The following is a 19,910-nucleotide window of genomic DNA, read 5'->3' as shown; positions in this document are numbered from 1 at the left end:
AGTTGCCATGTGTGTAGGCATAAAGCTCTGTTTATAATTCTACACCTAGCTACTGTAGTTCATAAAATTTAACAAAGAAAGAAAATTCATCCCAATACTGCTTCATATTCTTGAAGACAAGAAAAAAAACAAAGTGCATGAAGTAAGAGCATTGATAATTCAAACTGAAAGATTAAAGATATTATTCCCAATTAATCAATAACATGTATATCATGCTTTTAAGGGGTAACTAAAGTTTAATAAGTTTGATTTGATGAAGTATATGATAAGTGATGCAGAGCACTCTTTTAATTTCTTTGTAATGCATTGCTTCAACTTCTCTTGTGTTCCTCTTTTGATGAAGTTTACGTTAACCAGAAATAAATAAATAAACCATGAAGAAGAAGATGTACTACATTTTCATGGCTAAATGTGTGCTAAAAAAATTGTCAAGGTCCAATATGCCCAACTTTGATGAGTAAATTTATGGGGTGTGCTATACATACATCTATTTTTATTTCTTACACGTCTCTTGTTAATTTATATTATTTGATACTCTTCAATTCATTCGATCCAACAACAGAAAATTAAGAGGGTGTGTGGGAAGTAAAAATAGGTGTGTAGATAGCATACTCCTAAATTTATCCAATTATGCGTTGCGCGAGTGTAACATCACGAAACTAGAAAAGCTTAGTAAGATGTAAAAACATATAACCAAATAACTACATATTTCATATATTACTTAACTTCAAAGCTAATACAATAATTAGAAGCAAAAACTTCAGATAGACAGACAGACAGACAGTCAGACAGAGAAAGAAGCATAGCCAGCTGAATGAACCTGAAGAAATCAAACACCAAACCACATTTTGTAATTTCTCATAGGCATTAGCTAACACGCTGAGTGATCTAATTAAAACCCCTACGAGGAACAGCAAACCTAGCAGAAAAAGACCTCGAAAGAACATCTGGATCTGCCCAAGCCGCCGAACCCTGATCAAAATTCTTCGAATACGTGTAAGGATCGTACGGAACATGCACGACCTGAGTCCTAGTCAAGCAATCAAATAGCTTCAATGTCCTCTTCTTCTCTTTCTTTATTCTTCTCCATAAAACTCTCCACCTCCTAATATTAATCGACATAATAATATAATATTCATCTTGGTTTGATTGCACCAGTTGCTAGCTCATTGAGGCACACCATGCTCCCTGCAGACCCAATTTTGGCCTGGGTTTGGATATTTGAGATCGTTGAGTTGCACAAAATGTTAAGGTCCATGGCGAGAGAGGGAGAGAGAGAGAGAGAGTTAGAGAGAGCTGAAACTAAATTGGTAGTGTCTTCGTGTTTTTATAGAAGGGTTTAAGTCCATGGTGATATCTGGTGGGCTATTTATAGTGCAGGGGAAACACCTTCTGAGGATTTGTATTTAAAATGTTTTTTCTTTTGTGTTTGCAGTTAACAAGTATTTATTGTGTTGCCACATAAACAGAACTACCTTTTTTGCTCTGAGCATTGAAAACATAGTTTATAAACAGTGGAATACTGGATTAGTCACTAGTCAAGAATCATAGGGAAATACATATTTTGTATATTGGATTAGCCACTGGAAAAGGTCCAGCCCAATTGACCGGTCCCAACTCAATTCTACTTTTAAATCGGTTAAGCGGGTTCAAATGAGATAAAACTCTACATGAACTTAACTCGACCTCTTTCTTATAAGTTTCTAAGTAGGATTAGGTTGAGGTCTTGATAGCCTAAACCCATCCTGATTTGTAGCTTGAATTCTGATGTTATATTTTTATACTATTCTAATTCTACACATATTGAACTAAATTTTGGGAGAAAATAAGAAACAATGAAATGCTTTTGGCCTTAGGGTTTATATGTGCTTTATGGCGTGTTTACCAAGCGGGGGAGGACTAGGGGGAAACCGAATTGCACTCCTTTGGAAGGATTCCGACGTTTACTAACACATAAGGAATAAAAAAAAGCGTGGGGTCCACCTAAAATCCGGAATCGAATTCCGGAATTACCCGGAATTGAATTACCGAGATGGAGCTAGTATTTGGATTCCGGGGAGAAGCCTCCATCCGAAATCAAATGTTTCTTTCCAAAATACCCTTCCATCTTATGGTTGTCCTCCGCCATCCTCTCCAGCAACCCTATGCAACAACTCTCTGTAAAAGGATGAGAGACCACTTCGCTGGACCATGACTTGCCGATCTATGGGCGGTGGCTATAGGGGTAAGTGGGGTGGAGGGCGGGGGTAAGTGGGGTGGAGGGCGGGGAAAGGCGGGGATGGTGGAGGGCTGTTGCGGCTGGGAAAAGGATGAGAGGGGTGGTGTGGGAAGACAATGGGTTTTTTGTCGTGGGGAAGCTGTTGCGGTTGGGAAAAGGATGAGAGAGGCGTGGTGTGGGTGGGAAGATAGACAAAGGGTTTTTTGTGGTGGTGAAGACAGCAAATGGAAGGATTGAGTAAAGTTAATTATTTTTATAGAGATAAATTTTGGTATATAAAATTAGTTTCATTAATATTTTTTTTTGTTTTGAACAATACATTAGTTTGATTATTTAGTATAAAAATAATTTATTTATGTAAGGGCAACATAGTAATCAACCGAGTTTTCATTCCGATTGAAGTGAATTAGTAAACAATTTATATGGACTCAACATCATTCCTACTCCGATTCTAGACAGTTTTAGTAAACAACTTCAACAGGAATCCGATTCTGATTCCACCTCATTTCAATTCCCCCTCAATCCAATTCCTCCTCAATTCAATTCCTCTCAATTTGATTACGGATTAGTAAACGCGCCATTAAAGTTTAAAAGTAAACATTATTTATGTTTTAAATCTTTCTTAATAACAACTTTAAGTTTGTAAATTGATTATATAATTTTAGTTGTTATTCTAGTAGATCATACTTTACTATGATAATTATTTTTATTAAAACAAGTTTATTTTAAATTTTGTAACATAATAAATTAGTTTGAGGATCAATAAAATTGGGCAACTCAAATTAACACGAGTTTACCTTTGGTGGGGTGGGGTTCATATTTTTTCCAACCAATGAAACCCTAGACTACAAATTATAAATGAAGAGGTGGGGTTGAGTTGACGCCAAACCTATCCAACTCGCGTGAATTGCAGCCTTATATTTGAGTCTTTTCTGTTGGTTGTGCATTTGTGTGGGCTGCTGGCCCAATAACTTTCAATACCGCCATGAAACCTTGCTGAAAATCATTGGATACACTAGTAGAAAAAATTACTTGTGTGACAAAACTTTAGGCAACGAAGCAAATTTCGTCACCCAAGAAATATTTGCGCAACCAAAAATGTATTTCTTCGTGCAAACAGTATTTGTCATGCAAGACTTGGAAAAATTTGTGGTAAAATAAGGATTTAGTGCCAATAATTGCGCTGCAAATGAAACTATTGTGCGACGAAGCGCTTCATCGCCTAGGACAAAGTGCACAACAAATGCCTTTCAGACTTCGTCGTGCAAAGCCCCAAGAAGTTAGGTGGGACAATAAGAGCAGAAATTTATTCAGCAACGAAGAAGTGACTTGTCAAGACGAAGAACTTTGTCACGCAAGGGTTCACAAGATTTCAAATTAAAATCCCAGATCTGCACCATTCTTTCCTCATTTCCTCTCTTCCACATCTTCTTCCCCAAATCCCAAAGTTTCTTTCTCCCCCAAACTCCAAAACTTCCTTCTCCTCCAAATCCCAAATCTTCTTTCCTTTTTCCCACTTTCACCATCAACAATCAAAGGCATCAGCGGTAAGTCTCTCTTTCTCCTAATTAAGAACATATTTTTTTAGGTAAATTTTAATAATTACATTTTGAATGTTCAATTTGTCTCATATTTTGTGAATTTGTGAATTTATGGAAATTTTGTGAGAGGGGGAAATGAGGCATGAAGGGGATGTGGAATCTATTTTCCACATGGGAGGGGGACAGGGTAAGGGTAAGGGACGGAGTTGCATGATTTTCTAGCTAATTAAAATAGCTGAAATTACAATTTTGTAGATGCTGCGTTTAGGAATTTCATCTAATTTCGTTGCTGCTCTAGCTGTTTCTCCAATGACTAGGCATCCTACAATGCACCGATTGTGTGAAGGAGAAGGATCCCAGATAGGTAATACTCAATTTGTATGACCTTTACAGTTGTTATTTGTTGCAAAGGTTAATTGCATAATTAAAATAAAAGTTGATTATTATACTTGATTAGTTGGGATTTTTTTTTTTAATTTTTAAGGGAGGTTATGCTAATTTTTGGTATAATTTTATGTTTGATTTTGAACAATTTTCTTTTTTCGCAGGGAAAAAAATAGGAGATCTCACACGGTTAAACATATGATCAATGATCAATGATCATCAGATGCGTATCAATTGTGATATCATGTGGAAAACAAATTATGAAAAGGAGGTGCACTCCAAGCTAGTGCACGCAAGGCCGGCCTGGATGGTAGTCCATGTAGGCGCCCGCCTAGGGCCCCCACTTGTAATTTCAGTTATGTGTGGGGACAATTGAATCTAATATGAGGGCTAATGACCAAGTCACGAGTATTCTAAATGACGCTTATCCAATGCATCAACCAATGACAATGAATAAGTGGGAAATGATGTGCCTCCCATCATGGACAATGAAACATTCTAGAAGTATAAAAGACTATTGAAAAGTACCAAGCAAGAATTGTTGTGATACCATGTCTTAATTTTTACGAATTTGTATTATTAAATGTGTGAATTTACCAAATTGCCCTTGTAGCATGAACATTGACTTTCATTGACCATCTCATCATGACGCATATGACTATTTTTCTTAATTTATTTATTTTTTACTCTTTGCCACGAACGCGTGGGCATGAATGGAATCAAATTTGGAGCTAGAATGTGGTTTTTACGATTTTTGAAACATCGAGGGTATTTCAGTGATTTCATGTTTGGAAGATAATTCTCATTTCATCGTTAGTGGCCTTAATATGTGAGCCACTAGGACCCACTTCTACACCCTTGTCCCCCGGCTCCCTTTTCTTCCCGTGTGATCCCCTTCCCATTTTCTGTCACTTCTCTCTCTAAACACTATTCTCTCATCTCTTTCCAAACTCTCCATACACTTTCTGGACAAGCCTTCCTCAAGGGCACCACACCACAAACAAACAACACAGCAACACCAACGACACCACCACTTGCCCTCTAGGTGAACCCACGAACCCAGAACAAAGGAGGTGATGCGTAAATTAACTTAACACACAAATTAAACCCTCTTGTTGACAATTGTAGTATGGATAAGTAGGGATCGTTCTGGACCGGGGATTAGGAGGGATTGCTAATCTACTCAAAACTTACTCAAATAGATAAAAACTAAGCTTTAAAACACTTAACTAGACTCAAAACAAACTCAAAAGACTCAAAACAAGCTAAAAACACTCAAAACTGCCTAAAAACACAAACTGGGCAGTTTTGAGCCCTAAACACAATTTGGACGAAATTTGGGTTTCTAAAGGCTCAAAACACCTAAAAACACAATCTAAGACAAGTTCTAACTAATATGACTTAACAAAGTAAAGGGGGTTTGGTTTTGGACGAAAATAAGTAAATTAAAACAATAACAATTTAAACAGATTCTTAAGCAAATTTAGGTGAATTGATGAGATATGGGGTAACTAGAGGGTTCTTCTCCACACTTGACACACTTGCATTCAAATTGATTTCCAATTGCTTCTCTCAATAAGTCATGAAACTCAATACTCCAGGTTAACTGTGACAGCATTTTTTTAACCTTCAAGTTCTCCTTAAGTTAATGAATTGGATGGGAAAGCACATACAACAATTTAAAGCATTCTCTAAAAGTCCCCTACGTGAAAAGCACAATAAAGGTACAATCAAAGATCATTAAGTTTCATGAAAACTATAAGCATTGACAAGGCAATTGTAACTATGAAAATCATGAAACTTTTGCCAAGAATTCACTTAACATGATCGTTTATAAGCGACCTCCACTACTTGCAAATATAAGTTTGTAACTATTAGGTGAAACTCCCTTATATTTTAGCTTCAAATCCTTGCATGAAAACTAAGTGTGCACTCTTAATAAACATACAAGAATAAGTTATCAATTAAACGGTTAAGCAAATTGAATTCACAACTTATGAAATAACAACTGAAGGTAATCAATTCATAATGCAAGTATAATCATGGTATTGAATAGCCCCCTAGCCAAGAAAGGCTTAGTTCCTCATAAACGCAAAACAAAGATACATAAATTTAGACATTAAAAACAAAGAATGAAAACACCTAGAAACACTCCAACAATCCAATGTCTTGAATGGCAAGCACGTCCAAGGGTCTCCTTCCTTCTTCTTTGCGACACAAGGGATGGTTGAAGGTTTTTGTGGTGATTTGTGGTGGTGGATGGATATAGGTTGGTTATGGTGAAGGGTGGAATGCTTAGAATGGTCAGCAAGGACCTTTATTTATAGGGGAAGGAAGGGCTACGAATTTGAAGTGGTTTTAGGGAAGGATTTATGTAGGAAAAGGAATGTGATTTTGGGTCAAAAAATAGGCAAGAAAGGTGCAAGAATTAAAGAGAAGAAAAGGGAAATTCGGCAGAAATTGTAGGGCAGATTTAGGAATGTGTTTTGGGTTAGAAAATAGGTAAGAAAGGATGTAAGGTGCGGCATAGGGTTTTAGGGAAAAGGAAATATGTTTTAGGACATAAAATTGGAAGGAGAATCTCTCCCTTGTGCAGCAAGGGATGGAACAAAACAGGAATGTGTTTAATTGCAAGAACTAGGAAAACAAGAAAGGGAAACAAGGAAGGTAAAGTAGGAAAAATAGGAAGGTGGGTGCGGCAAAGATTAGGGATAGGTCTAGGTCTTCTAGAAGCATTTATTTAGTGTCCTAAAATATTTAGGAAGCCTCCTTTTGTGGCTGGAACATAGGTGAGGAAAGATTAGGAAACTTCAAAGCCACGAATAGAAACTATCAAGAATGGAAACCTCCAAGAATAGAAACTTCCAACTTTAGAAACTTTGACTTCCAATTTTGAACACTTCGTTCTTTATTTGTCTTGAATCCAATTCTTCACATCATCATTCAATCCTATGCTCATTTGATCTTCAATTTCGTCCATCCACCTTGCTCCAAGCATAAGCTATCCATTTGATGCCCAAAACTGCTCCAAAATGCACATGTTTGCATACTTTGTCCTTAAAGCCTGAAATTGCACGAAAATAGCTTAAAATACTTAAATAACTACGAACTAACAGCATAAATGCCAAGAAACAAGCTAACTAAGTCGCATAAATATGCTCCTATTAGGAGGAAACCCCCTAAACCCCTTTCTTCCTCTCGACACCACTACTGTTCATCGAGTTTATCCGATGAGTTCTCGCCTTCTTCGGCAAAGGTAAGCCTCGAAACTTGTCCAAAACTTGTAGATCGTGTCTTCGTGTATGTTTGGGAGTAGTTTTGAGAAGTTTTGGTAAAATTTGGACATAGGAAACTCACGAGGAAAGCCTCCCCAGTTTTCTGGCGATGACAGCGAGTTTACAGCCATTTTTTGGGCAACCCTGGCCACCACTCAGTCCCAACTTGGTATGAATCTCTTTTCCTTATGTCAAGCTTCATTATAGCTTTTGAAACATCGAAAATGGTTGAGAAACGAGCTTGAGAAGTCAAGCCCATAAACTAGCCAATTTTAGGCCTTGCGAGGAAGGTGAGTAGCCTACACTCACTAGTGCGTGAAGCTGCACATGGTGAAGTGGTGGTTGATGCGTGGAGCACACGCGCCTCCTCGAAGGTACTGTTCCAACCAACTTTCCGGCGGCTGAACTCGTCACATGGCTTTCTAGGCCGCCACCCCGTGGCGGTTCATGGCAACGGTGTGTGGGTGAACCCGAGGTCCCTCCTTTGGTTTTTCGACGTCCTGAATTTGAATACGACATCCGTTTTCTCAAATTCAATTGTCTTGATAGGGTTTACTAATTAGTCATCTTTTGTGATTAGGTGTGTAGTTTGAGGTGGCCCCGTCCTCCCTTTTATTGAATGGCACTTTGGTAACGGAGTATCTGTGAGTGGGCCTTTTCTAAAATGCATGATTTTATTCCTAGAAATGCATACATGAAAAACATGATTTTATGACTACGTTTTATGAAACGTTTATGAGTTATCGAATTTACGCTTTATGAAATATCATGCTTTATCAAATTTAAGTTTATTGAAATATTTATGACATGAATTTATGATATGATGTTTGAGCTATTGAGGTCTGATGATATATATTTTAGAAAGATTATGTTCATGATTTTCTGTGCTTACTTAGCGGGTGTTCATACAATGTGCCTTCGGGCGAGTGATGTATTACCGAAAAGGTTTACTGTAAACGACATGAGATGTCATAAGGAAGGATGGGTTAATGATGATGTTACAAGGAACCATGTAGATGGAAAGGCATGGAAATAATTCAATCAGATGTACCCGATTTTGCAACTGACTTATGCAACGTCAGATTAAGACTTGCTGCTGACGGAATTAATCCATTCGAAGTTCTAAATCACACCCAAAGAACTTGGTCGATGGTTGTAGTTCCTCATAATTTGCCACATTGGAAATGCATGAAAAAAGAATATGTGATGACTATTAATTACCAAAGATCTAGGAAAGTCCATTAATTTGCAGCCGTTGGTTAATGAATTAAAGGATTTGCAGGAAAATGATGTATGTACATATAATAGTCTACTAGGAAGATGTTCACCTTGCAAGCAACAGTGATGTGGACTATAAATAATTTCCCCGCTTATGCAATGATTTTCGGTTGAAGCACAAAGGGTTATATAACATGCCCGGTAATTAACGACAACGTAATATCTTCTTGGCACACTAAAGAGGAATGTTATATGGGTCATTGTAAATGGTTGTCGTCAAATGACAAGTGGTGTGCGAACGATAAAGCCTTTGATAGCACAACATAGACTTGCCTAAGACCTAGAGAATGATTGAGAGATAAGATTTCGACTTAGTTGACCAATATGGAATTTGGTCCGTTTGGCAAAGTTGTAATTAGGCCTAGATAAACTATGCACTTGAACTGGATGCCTAAGACTATGTTATTTGAGCTCCCGTACTGGTTGAAGTTAAAAATAAGACACCACCTTGATGTGATTCGTATTGAAAAAAATGTGTGCGATACATTGGCAGGACAATTCTAGACATTGTGGAAATATTGAAGGACACGGTCAAATCTCGCCTCGATTTGAAATGAATGGGCATAAGGCGACCCTTGTGGACGAAGAGACGAGGTGAAAAAAATGAGAAGGGGCCATCCGTTTTTTATAGTTAAACATGGTGGAAAGAAGGAGTTTTTAAAGTTTCCTTTTCTTTTGCTGTAAAATTTCCAGATAAGTATGCTTCCAACATCTCATGTTGCGTGAACATAGAAGGTAGTAAATTTTTAGGACTAAAGAGCCATGACTGTCATGTGCTACTCCATCATCTTCTTCCGGTTGGTATTTGAAGCCTGTTGTCTCTTGATGTGGTGAAATCGATAATATTGTTATCAAGATTTTTTCCCATCGACTGCAAAGTTGTTGCGTGTGTCGGAAGTTAAAAAGTTGGCAGACGACATTTTGCAAGTCATATGGAATTTTGAACAGATTTTTCTTCCAAATTTTTTTTACTAGTATGATTTAAGTGATGATACACTTGCTAGATGAGGCGTTGCTTGCTGGACCAGTCAACCATGAATGAATGTATCTAATAGAAAGATAACGCCCACTCATGTTTTTTTATTAATATTGAAAACAAAATGATTATCAAACGTCTCGGAAGCTCATACAAATCCTAAAGATAATTTTACCAAAATAGAATTCTTATGAAAATGTATTTATAAGATATAATCCAAATACTATTCGAATCCAATAGTAAAAATGTTGAAATTTTGCTACTTGTTTTATGTAACATTAATTTTGTTTTGTGAGGTCTAGGGTTTTGATCAATAAAACGGACTCATATAACATGAACAACCCAGTATGTAAATTTTGAGAGTAACAACGCCAAGAGACTCCTGAATTCGATGGACTCGGATAAACTAATAGGGCCCTTTTGAAGATATAGACCCACGAGGAATGCTCCCCTCTGTCTTTTTCTATTTTTTTTGCTCAACAAGAAGGGATGCTTCTTCTCCTTCATTGAGATTTGAGATTGGAGAAGTGCAAAGTGCAACTAAACTACCAGTCAATACAACAACCAGTCTACTTTCTAGTTTCTCCATCTATTCACTATTAATTTTCTAGCAAAATCCACACAAAAATTTCTTGTCACTTTTATTGCAACTTCTCTCTCTCTCTCTCTCTCTCTCTCAAAACCTTGTACAATTTTGATCAAGTAGTGCTCCAATGGCCAGGCCTGGCAACAAGATCATACAAGCCAAACTGGTAGGTATGTCTTACCCTTTCTCTTATTTCCAATTCTTTACTTGCTATATTTCTTTCTAATTTGATTTTTTTTTTAATTCGCTCTGTTCCCTTCGGCTACAATCTATCATTATTTGTTGATATGAAAAAGGCTAATCTGTGGAGAGATTTTTATGAGAATCTGCAAGGGTTCTAATAGCAATTGCTTACCTCAAGAATCTAAATTTTATATGTTACCCGGAATACAAAATTTGATGTAAATTTTAGAGATATGCACTTTTTCCCAACTGCATACTGGAAATTTTCAACCCCACATAAGTTTGATGTACCTTCTGTGACCATCCAAATGAAGCTATTGGATATAAGGTATTCTGTATTCTACGGCTCCAATTTCCTAGTTGATTCAATGAAACTGTGGAGACCTCCCATAAAAATTAGAAAGCTTCCTTGTTCGAATGTTTGCAATGCTTCAGTTACTAGTTAAACATTAGCTGTGTTGGCTGTATCGGGATGTGGAGACCTCCCATAAAAATTAGAAAGCTTCCTTGTTCGAATGTTTGCAATGCTTCAGTTACTAGTTAAACATTAGCTGTGTTGGCTGTATCGGGATTTCTGAACAAAGCAGCATTTCTAAGTGTGCCATTTTGTTACTCTAGACCGCCTTTTAGTTTTAGGATCTGATTTTCATCTGCATTTTTCTATAGTGATTTGGACGATTAGATTGGATATTGTAATCACATTTTTGGTACCGAACGAAGTGGAAAAATGTTAGTTCTTATTTGTAGTTGTGTTTATTATGTAGTGCATAGACAATATTAGTTGAATCGTCTCACAAAGACACGGGTTATTTCTAAATTTCTTAAATGTTTCTTTTTTCAGGTACTTCTGGGGGACATGGGAACTGGGAAAACCAGTTTGGTGCTAAGATTTGTCAAAGGCCAGTTTTTCGATAACCAGGTATTTGTTGGCCTCCTGCTTTCGATATAATCTTTCGTTTTCCCAATTTATGTGTTGAACAATTGAGGACCTTGGTGCATGTCTTGATGCAGGAACCAACCATTGGAGCAGCTTTTTTCACTCAGATATTGTCTTTAAGTGAAGCCACTGTGAAGTTTGACATATGGGACACCGCAGGACAAGAACGATACCATAGCTTGGCTCCTATGTACTATCGTGGTGCAGCAGCAGCAGTAGTCGCGTATGACATCTCAAGCGCGGTACCTATGAATCACTTTTCACTTATAACAAAAGTTGCATTTGAAATATAATATCAACTTATATCACGTACTCAGTAACTCGGTAATAAATAATCAATGGGAGGGCACATTTTAGAACGCTGAATGCGTGCAGCCCTTCTCTCTCTCTCTCTCTCTCTGCTTGCAGATACTTCTGATTAGTTTGTGACTTTAAATCCAATATATCTATGTTGGCACGATATTCAGTTCAATACTGAGTTATAATATATTACAGTTATCTATGGTTCTCTGATTACTATTTTGCATTGTCCCCAGGATACATTTACTCGAGCCAAAAAATGGGTTCAAGAATTGCAGAGGCAAGGTAAGGACATGAAGATTGAACACTAGTGCTCTTATCGTGTTTTTCCATTCCTAAACTCTGATTCCAATCTTAAAGACCATATAGTCGAATTACTAAAAATGATTTACCTCTTCTTGTCTTATGGTAATCATAATTATATAATCTTCATAATATGCTTTTGTTAAAGAAAAAAACTTGTGTGTATTTTGCAAATATTTCATCAGATATGTGATCTAAATTACTTCGTATACTAGAAGTGTTCCGATAGTTGCATATACCTCCTATATAGTTCCTATTCTCATCTGAATCTTTCGGGCAGTTTGTCACCTTTCATGGTCTACAATTGTGTTGTTTGTATTATTAATCTGCGGCAGGCCCAATACATCTCTTTCGCGTGCCCTCTGCTGTCAAAATTTTAATTGCTTTTCTCGGTCTGGCTAGTACAATTTGAAACAACCTGGTCTAGCTCTTGTATTGCATACATCTCTGTGTTTCCTATGTTATATGTTAAAGTAGTACGTCTGTTTTTGGATGAATATTTTGTTGCACTTCGAAAATGATTCGTTATCAGCATTGTGTGCTTATTTTGGAATGATCTCCGGCTGTTCTTGAGAGATGATGTATTATTTATTACATTTTTCAGGGAATTTAAACTTGGTGATGGCATTGGTTGGGAACAAGTGCGACTTGGAGGCGAAAAGGGAGGTCGAGAGTGAGGTATTTCCAACAGCTTCTCCACAATTTCCCTTTCTCCTACGCTTCCCATCTGCATGAATGTCTTAGGAATGCACATTAAATGTTTCGCTGTTTGTTCGATCGAAAGTTGTAAACAAATGATAGGTGACTGTTTGATTTTTCTTGTAATTGGGTTCCAGGAAGGGGAGCAATTTGCTCAAGAGAATGGGATGTTTTTCTTGGAAACATCAGCCAAAACCGCACAGAACATCAACGAGCTTTTCCATGAAATAGGTAAAATTTATATTTATTATCCGGAAGAAAGATATGTTTCTGTTATATTCAAGGTTATAAAAGATGCTAGGCGCTTGTCGGATGGTGGGCTGGAACCTAATGCCTAGGCGGATTTAAGTAAATTTATTATATATCGCATAAATAAGTGTTTGCTTATACTTAAAAAATACATAATTGCATTGTGAAACATAAATTGCAAAGTAGAACAACAGATAGATTATAAAGTACTATAACATAATACAAAATGAAAGTGATCTCTTTTTTGTCTAAGTGAGAGTCGCAACCTAGTTGGGTGCCTAGTTTGGATGAGCTAAGCGGGCACCTAAGCCGGTCTAGGCGCCCTTTCTTAATTTTCAAACGCCTAGGGGTTAATCGGGACGGTGGTCAGCGGCCTAGAGCCTAGGCGGCGCTAGGCAGAGATTTTTAGAACTGAGGTTATATTAGTGCCTAGGATAGCAGGATTATCACCTAGTTTTGTAGGGTTGTATTAATCGTAATTACTTGACGGTCTCCTAGTTAGAGTTTTTGCATTCTAACTTGCGTTCGGACAATGCTTAGAAAGTTGTTTTCCTTCGCACCTATGCAGCAAAGAGATTAGCAAGAGCTTGCCCCCCAAGGCCTGCTGGAGTGAATCTAAACAGCGTAACACGAGACAGAAGAAGAAAGGCGTTTTGCTGCTTGGGATAACTTGACGACATTTTTTGAGAAATCCCATTTTGCCTGTTACTCCCTTGGAGATTGTTTTCTTCAAAGTGCAAGTCGGAGTCTCAACAAATTGCTCACAGGAATCAAACATGTTATTGATTGAAAAATACATCTGTACATAAGATTTGTATACGTTCTGCAGAATACCAACGTTTGCCTTGACAATTGTATTCGTATGTGACCGATGTTCAACGAAAGCGTATGAAGCGTAGAGTGTAAGTTGTGTGCCCTTGACATTATAAAACTTTGGTTGGATGGATCAGCTCATCTGTAACTGTAAAGGCAGTTCTCATTCTTTTCCATCAGCTTGTGTGTGGTTTCTAACCATCTATGCATCTTTTTCCTAAAAAGGTTTATCTACCTCACCAACTATTTTAAAAAGGTGTCAAGATACTTGGTTGAGGATTACCTTCCAAACGGAAAATTTTGAGTCGTATCGCCTATCGAGATGATGTCGCATCAGCAGTTACTTACAAGTACATTTATAAAACATGGACGGTTGATCATGTGTCAATATGCTTGTCAATATTAAATGGAATGATTAGACGGAGTGTCCCAAACATGTGGAACGAGGACACCAAGTTGTGATACATGACATTGTATCATTGTCCAAAGCGCTACGATGACATTCCAAATAGTGTAGATAAGTCTTTCCCGCATAATAGAGTCTATACAAAAACAACAACAACACAACAAAGCCTTTTCCCACTAAGTGAGATCGGCTGTATAAATCCTAGAACGCCATTGTGCTCAGTTATGTGCCACGTCTTCCGTTAGATTCAAGTTCTCTAAGTCTTTTATTAGAGTCTCTTCCAAAGTCTTCCTAAATCTTCCTCTACCCCTTCGACCCTGAGCCTCTGTCTCATAATGCCCTAAACATTTGTCTCGTAATCGCATCTTCTAACCGAAGCGTCAGTAGGCTTTGGTTTCACATGTCCAAACCATCGTAATCGATCTTCTCTCATCTTTCCTTCAATTTCGGCTACTCCTACTTTAGCTCAGATATCCTCACTCCTAATTTTATCCTTTTCTTGTGTGCCCACACATCCAACGAAGCATTCTCATTTCCGCTACACTCATTTTATGTACGTGTTGATGCTTCACTGCATCAACATGTATCAACATGTACATAATAGAGAGTCTATACCATAACAAAAGGAAAGCAACGAGAGAGAATTGTTTCTCAATTCTCAATATATATTGAAACAACTTTATGTATATGGTTTTGAGGGCTTTGTCCCATAAGAAAATTGCACAAGCTTACAAGTTACTAATAGATACAATTAAACATATAAGTAGGAAAAAAAATCATTTAAACAAAAATAAATGGGCATATTATAGATACAAACCTATTCTCTTACTGAGCTCTCACTTGGATTATGTGGTGATTTGGACCTCAAGCTTCTGTACATCTCTGAACAAGAATAGGCAAAATCCGACAACACCCCGAAGAGTTCTGGCAAGCGAGTTTTAAGACTTGCGATCGACTTCTCTCTCACCTGAAGGCATAACCGTTCATACGATTCCTCCTCCTCTTCTAACCTCTTCTTCACTGTCTCCACTGCAAACTGCTTTTCTGCAACCACATCACTTCGAGTGTGGCCTTCTGGCCTATCTGTATCTCCTTCGTCCGGTATGGTCTTGTGCATATTTTTATTGTACCAGTCTTCGAATTGTCTGGCCTTGCGGGAAAGTTCTTTCCTGGTGTCTTCACATTTCTCCTTCATTTTAATTTCTTCCTCTTGGTGAATCATAATAGTATTAATTACAGCAGCAAAGTTGTGTATCGCCATTCTTGCAACATCGTCTGGAAGTTTCTCTAGATGGTCATGCCAAGCAAGGAGGAGTTCCTGAATAGGGGGTCGTTGAATTCTTGGAGGGGAAGAAACCTTCTCCTTCAAGTTGCTCTCAATGGGGATGAGATTAAGTTTTAACCAATTGTTGAGGGCTTTTATGTACTCCTTTTGTTGACTCACAAGCTTCTCAAACTCACCATGCCACCCTTGCACAACACCAAACAGCTGTATTGTGCGCTCATGGTGGTGCTCACTTGTATGCTTGGGACATTGGGAGATATCCAACGACCTGAGTGCTGTCACAATCTTCGATTGGGTCTCATGGTGAGCTCGCATTGTTCCCCACATACTAGACATCCTGCAGTCCGTGAGTCATTTTAAGTGGTTTCAAATTTCATGTTTGAAGACGAAGCAGTATAACCGTTCAAGCACTAAAGATCTAAACTCCCAAAAGGTCAGTTCGGTGGTAAAGTCCATCAGTGCCAAGACACCATGTGTCTAGGCAGGGCAATGACCCCAAGTGTTAATAAACTAAAACAAAATAAAACCCTGAATGTTAATTAACCAAAACAAAATAAAAGAATCTCTTGGAGCAATAAGATCTAGAACACATTAGGATGGGTCAATATCTATAGGTTTCCTTCAAAATGTATAGGAACTAGATGCTTTTTAACAGGTCTTCACACCGAAGGGTAGCACCATCCACTCATAAGATGCGAAGAAAGGAAATCTTATGTTGAATGCTTTCCAACATGAAAAATATGAATCAATTCCAACTGATCAGCGTCCAAATTCAGAGGTTCTACATAACACACATAGCTTGTCAAATATGCCTGGGCAGATATAAAGACTCTAACATTCTGAATAGCAGTTCTTGCAACATTATCTGGAAGTTTCGCGGGAGAAAATATGTAGCTAAAGCTCATTATTTGCAATATCTACCTACAACTTATTATACCCCCATTAAACCATCTATCAAATCCCTAATCAGCCCAAACAATGTGCACAAGTAGACTATTGTTCTCTATCACCAAATGCAATAAATAAATTAAGATGTCGAAAAGCAGGAACTCAACAAAAAGTAAGATAACTGAAACAACAAAACTGCTCATAAATAAATGTAGTTATCAAGAAAAACTCACCCCTCGACAAGCTGAACAAGTTTTGGGTATAATTGTTCATCTCGTAAAGAGTTTATCTCTGATACTGTTGAATCCATGGACTGCATGTCAACAATGTACCTTGTATGCAGATGACTTACAGCTGCTTTTGCTTTCTCCAATGCTTCAGAGTTAGTACCTCGTTTCTTCAGCCTGTTCAGCGAGGTAACCTTCTTTTGGTACTCATATTTCATAAGCTCACCTGTCTATCCACAAACCAATCCCAAATAAGATTCAGTACACGATTAATGACTACTGACATCAGGGAAGAGCATTACTAAAGTTCAAAGGACCACAATACAGCCAAACCAAACGACAACAACGACAGATTCGCAAAGTTGTGTCGAACAATGTAGCATTCAATCAGCATATTGAAATCAGTGGAAGCAAAAAGGATTAAAGGGTGAATGCAAACGCAATGTAGCAGTTCCTTACACCATTTCCTATCACATTGAAAGAAAAATGAAAACGGAAACAATGGAGTTTTTGGAGTACCTTGACTTCATCGTATAGCTTTTTCTCCCAAGCCAACAACTTATCCAAGACGGTAGCGTGAGTTTCATGCTCTTCTGAGTCGAAATCATCCTTGCCGTCATCTACATTTGGCAATCCTCTAAAAGACCGATTCCATGTGATAACACGCATCACTCTAGCAGAGTGATCAATGTGCCCTGCAATTGTAATCACAGTAATTGCCAGCAAACATCAGAATCACACTTTTTCGGTCTGAAAACATCATAGGATTACTCGAACATAACATAACAAACCCAACAACAGAATCATAAGATTACCTCGATTATCAGCAAAATTGGAGTGATAGTGGAGCCGGGTGGCCTCCAACATCTTGGAAACGTCATGGGCACTCTCCGAAGCCTTGAGAAAATGGTCATCAAGTTCCATAAATATCTGCAGCATATTCACAGTCCCCTTTGGCACCGCCGCCTTCGCCTTCTTCAGGCTCTTTCCAGTGGACCCACCGGGAACCTCCTCCACCACCGGAGGCGGAGGCGCCGCCACAACCTCCTCAACTTTCGGACTCCTTTCCACCTCCTCCTCTTCGTCCTTCTCCACTCTCTTCGGACTTTCTTCGAACACCTCCTCCTCTTCAATACTCTCTTCTCTCGTCGGCGGCCTTTCGTCATACACCTTTCGCTCAATCTCTTCGGCGTCGGCCAGCGTCGACGCCGGCATGTCCTCCACTGAGAAAAAGAAGTCATAAGGGCTGTCTCGATGCTGCGGCAGCGGCGGCACCGTCCGGCTCTCCACCGAAACCGGCGGTGCCGGAGATGACACTGGCGGTGGACCATCCAAATTGTGATCATTCTCCACAACCCCTCTCTTGCCCCGGCTGCCCCTGCTAGTCCTACGCATCAAGCTCTCGCTATTCTCAATCACCTCATCATCATCATCCTCGTCCCCCTCAATGATGGTCTTGGGCTTGGACTTGGGCCGGGGCTTGGGGTCAGGTTTGATTTCGGGCATGCTGGCGGCGCGCTGTAAAGGGGAGTTGGAGAAGCTAGGGAGCGGCGGAGGCGGCGGAGGAAAAGTATCCACAAAAGGAGGCGGGGCGGGGACGCCAACGGCGGCGGCGGAGGCTAAATTGGGCTGGTGGGACTGTAAATGGGGCGGGTGTGGGCCCACGACCTCGCCCTGGGCGTAGTCGCTTAAGGCGGCGCCGGTGTTCTTCAAGTAGATGGCGTAGGAGGAGTGGGCGGCGGCGAAGGCGTTACGGAAGGAGACCGCTTCTTTCATGAAGAGCTTGCGATCTTTGCAGCGGGAGACCGCTTCTTCGTTCTCGATCTTGGACTGGGTGCAGCCCATGATTGGCTAGTCAGCTGAGATTGGGGAAATGGGCATGGAAGATCGAAGAAGATGCTGGTTTTTGAGGTGCAGAGAGAGAGAGGAGATAGAGAGAAAGAGTCTAAGGGGTGGAGCTCTCGGAGTGTTACTTTTGAGTCAGCGTCTCCTCCCTCTCGGCTCCGGCTGTCTTTTTTGAGAAACAGAATAATATGAGAAAAAAGAGAAAAGGGGGACCACCGTGGGCAGGATTCGGCTCTCATGCAACGGAAACGCTGTCGTTTTATCATGTATTTAATTTTATTTTATTTTGGGCTATTTTTATGATTTTTGTAATTATGGGTTATTAGTGTTAATTAATTAATAATGTGGGTTGTAGATGGTGATTTGGTGGTGAAGGTGAAGGAGGGAAAGGATCCAAAGAAGGGGAGGGGACAAAGAAAGAGGAGTTGGGATTGGAGTTTGGAGTTTGGACTTTTGGGGATGGGGATGGGGATGCGGATGTAGAGATTAGCAGCTGAATAAACAAATCCTCTCCTAAATGATGGGTCAGCAGTGTCAACGTCAAACTTATAAATTAGACCAACAATGACAAATAAAAATGAGTTATTTTCGGGGCATGTTTTGTAGGGTTTGTTTTTAGTAGTCTCAACTATTTACTTGGTTTAAGTTTTTGTTCAATAGATAGACAAGTTGAGAAAAATAGTATTTTTTTTTAATTTAATCATACGTTTCATTATATGAACTATTAAGTAGTCCGGCCTTTGAAGAAAAAAAATATTTCTTTTGTGATGTAAAGTATGAGTTTTTTCATCTTATACTTGAACACTCGGTATATGATCACCGAGGAAGGGTTTGTTTATTGTATGCATGAACATTTGAGTAACATTCTCATTCATCACATCTCTCGTTTTGAATATGTAAACAAATTCAGACAAAGCTTTATCTCATTAAGTGGGATCGACTGTATGAATTCCAAAAGATCATTGCGCTTGATGTTACACCTTGTCTTCCGTTTGCTCCAAGTACGCCATGTCTTTTTTTAAAGTTTTTTTTTCCAAGTGTTCCTCTACGCCTTTTACCATGAGCCACTATCTCATAATCGTATTTTTAACTGGAGCATCTGTAAATCTTCAGTTCACATGTTCAAACCACCTTAGTCAATTTTCTCTCATTTAATCCTGTCTTTTCTCGTGTGCCCACAAAGCCAACGAAGCATTATTTTCTCCGCCACCCTCATTTTTTGCACATGTTGATGCTTGACCGCCCAACATTCCATGCCATAAAGCATTGTTGGCCTTATTGCAGTCCTACAAAAATTTTCCTTGAACTTTAGTGGCGTAGGACGGTCGCACAACACACTTGATGAACTTCTATGGTTGAAATCTTCATCCAATTCTCCAAACCTCACCCCTATCTCATTTGGAACCCCATACCCACTCAAGTTGCACTTTATATACTTTGTTTTTGACCTACTTAGGCGATGACCTTTAGATTCCAACACTTCCCGCCAATGGTTAAGCTTCATATTTACTCCCTTT

The 19,910-nt window shown here is 38.9% G+C and overlaps 2 protein-coding genes across 4 annotated transcripts; one reads left to right on the top strand and one right to left on the bottom strand.

Annotated features, from left to right (window-relative positions):
• The first annotated feature begins 10,029 nt into the window (after positions 1-10,029).
• On the top strand, positions 10,030-13,878 carry LOC103426388 (ras-related protein RHN1-like). 2 transcript variants are annotated; one of them, XM_008364482.4, is made up of 7 exons: positions 10,030-10,424; positions 11,283-11,360; positions 11,453-11,620; positions 11,915-11,963; positions 12,586-12,659; positions 12,818-12,911; positions 13,498-13,878. In XM_008364482.4, exons 1-7 carry the CDS (start codon positions 10,386-10,388, stop codon positions 13,596-13,598), a joined length of 603 nt encoding a protein of 200 aa, XP_008362704.1. In that variant the 5' UTR covers positions 10,030-10,385; the 3' UTR covers positions 13,599-13,878. The 2 variants fall into 2 exon arrangements, with proteins under 2 accessions (XP_008362704.1, XP_008362705.1); XM_008364483.4 differs by having other exon boundaries at positions 10,121-10,428.
• Positions 13,879-14,774: 896 nt separating this feature from the next.
• On the bottom strand, positions 14,775-18,912 carry LOC103426389 (protein ROLLING AND ERECT LEAF 2-like). Of its 2 annotated transcripts, none has more exons than XM_008364484.4 (4): positions 17,364-18,912; positions 17,068-17,243; positions 16,555-16,778; positions 14,775-15,770 (listed from the first exon to the last, which is right to left on the bottom strand). In XM_008364484.4, exons 1-4 carry the CDS (start codon positions 18,391-18,393, stop codon positions 14,966-14,968), a joined length of 2,235 nt encoding a protein of 744 aa, XP_008362706.3. In that variant the 5' UTR covers positions 18,394-18,912; the 3' UTR covers positions 14,775-14,965. The 2 variants fall into 2 exon arrangements, with proteins under 2 accessions (XP_008362706.3, XP_070661050.1); XM_070804949.1 differs by having other exon boundaries at positions 16,654-16,778; positions 17,364-18,560.
• Positions 18,913-19,910: the final 998 nt, after the last annotated feature.

This window comes from Malus domestica, chromosome 09 (genome assembly GCF_042453785.1).
Source record: "Malus domestica chromosome 09, GDT2T_hap1".
NCBI classification, from domain to species: Eukaryota; Viridiplantae; Streptophyta; class Magnoliopsida; order Rosales; family Rosaceae; genus Malus; species Malus domestica.
This window is presented reverse-complemented; position numbering and strand designations above follow the sequence as displayed.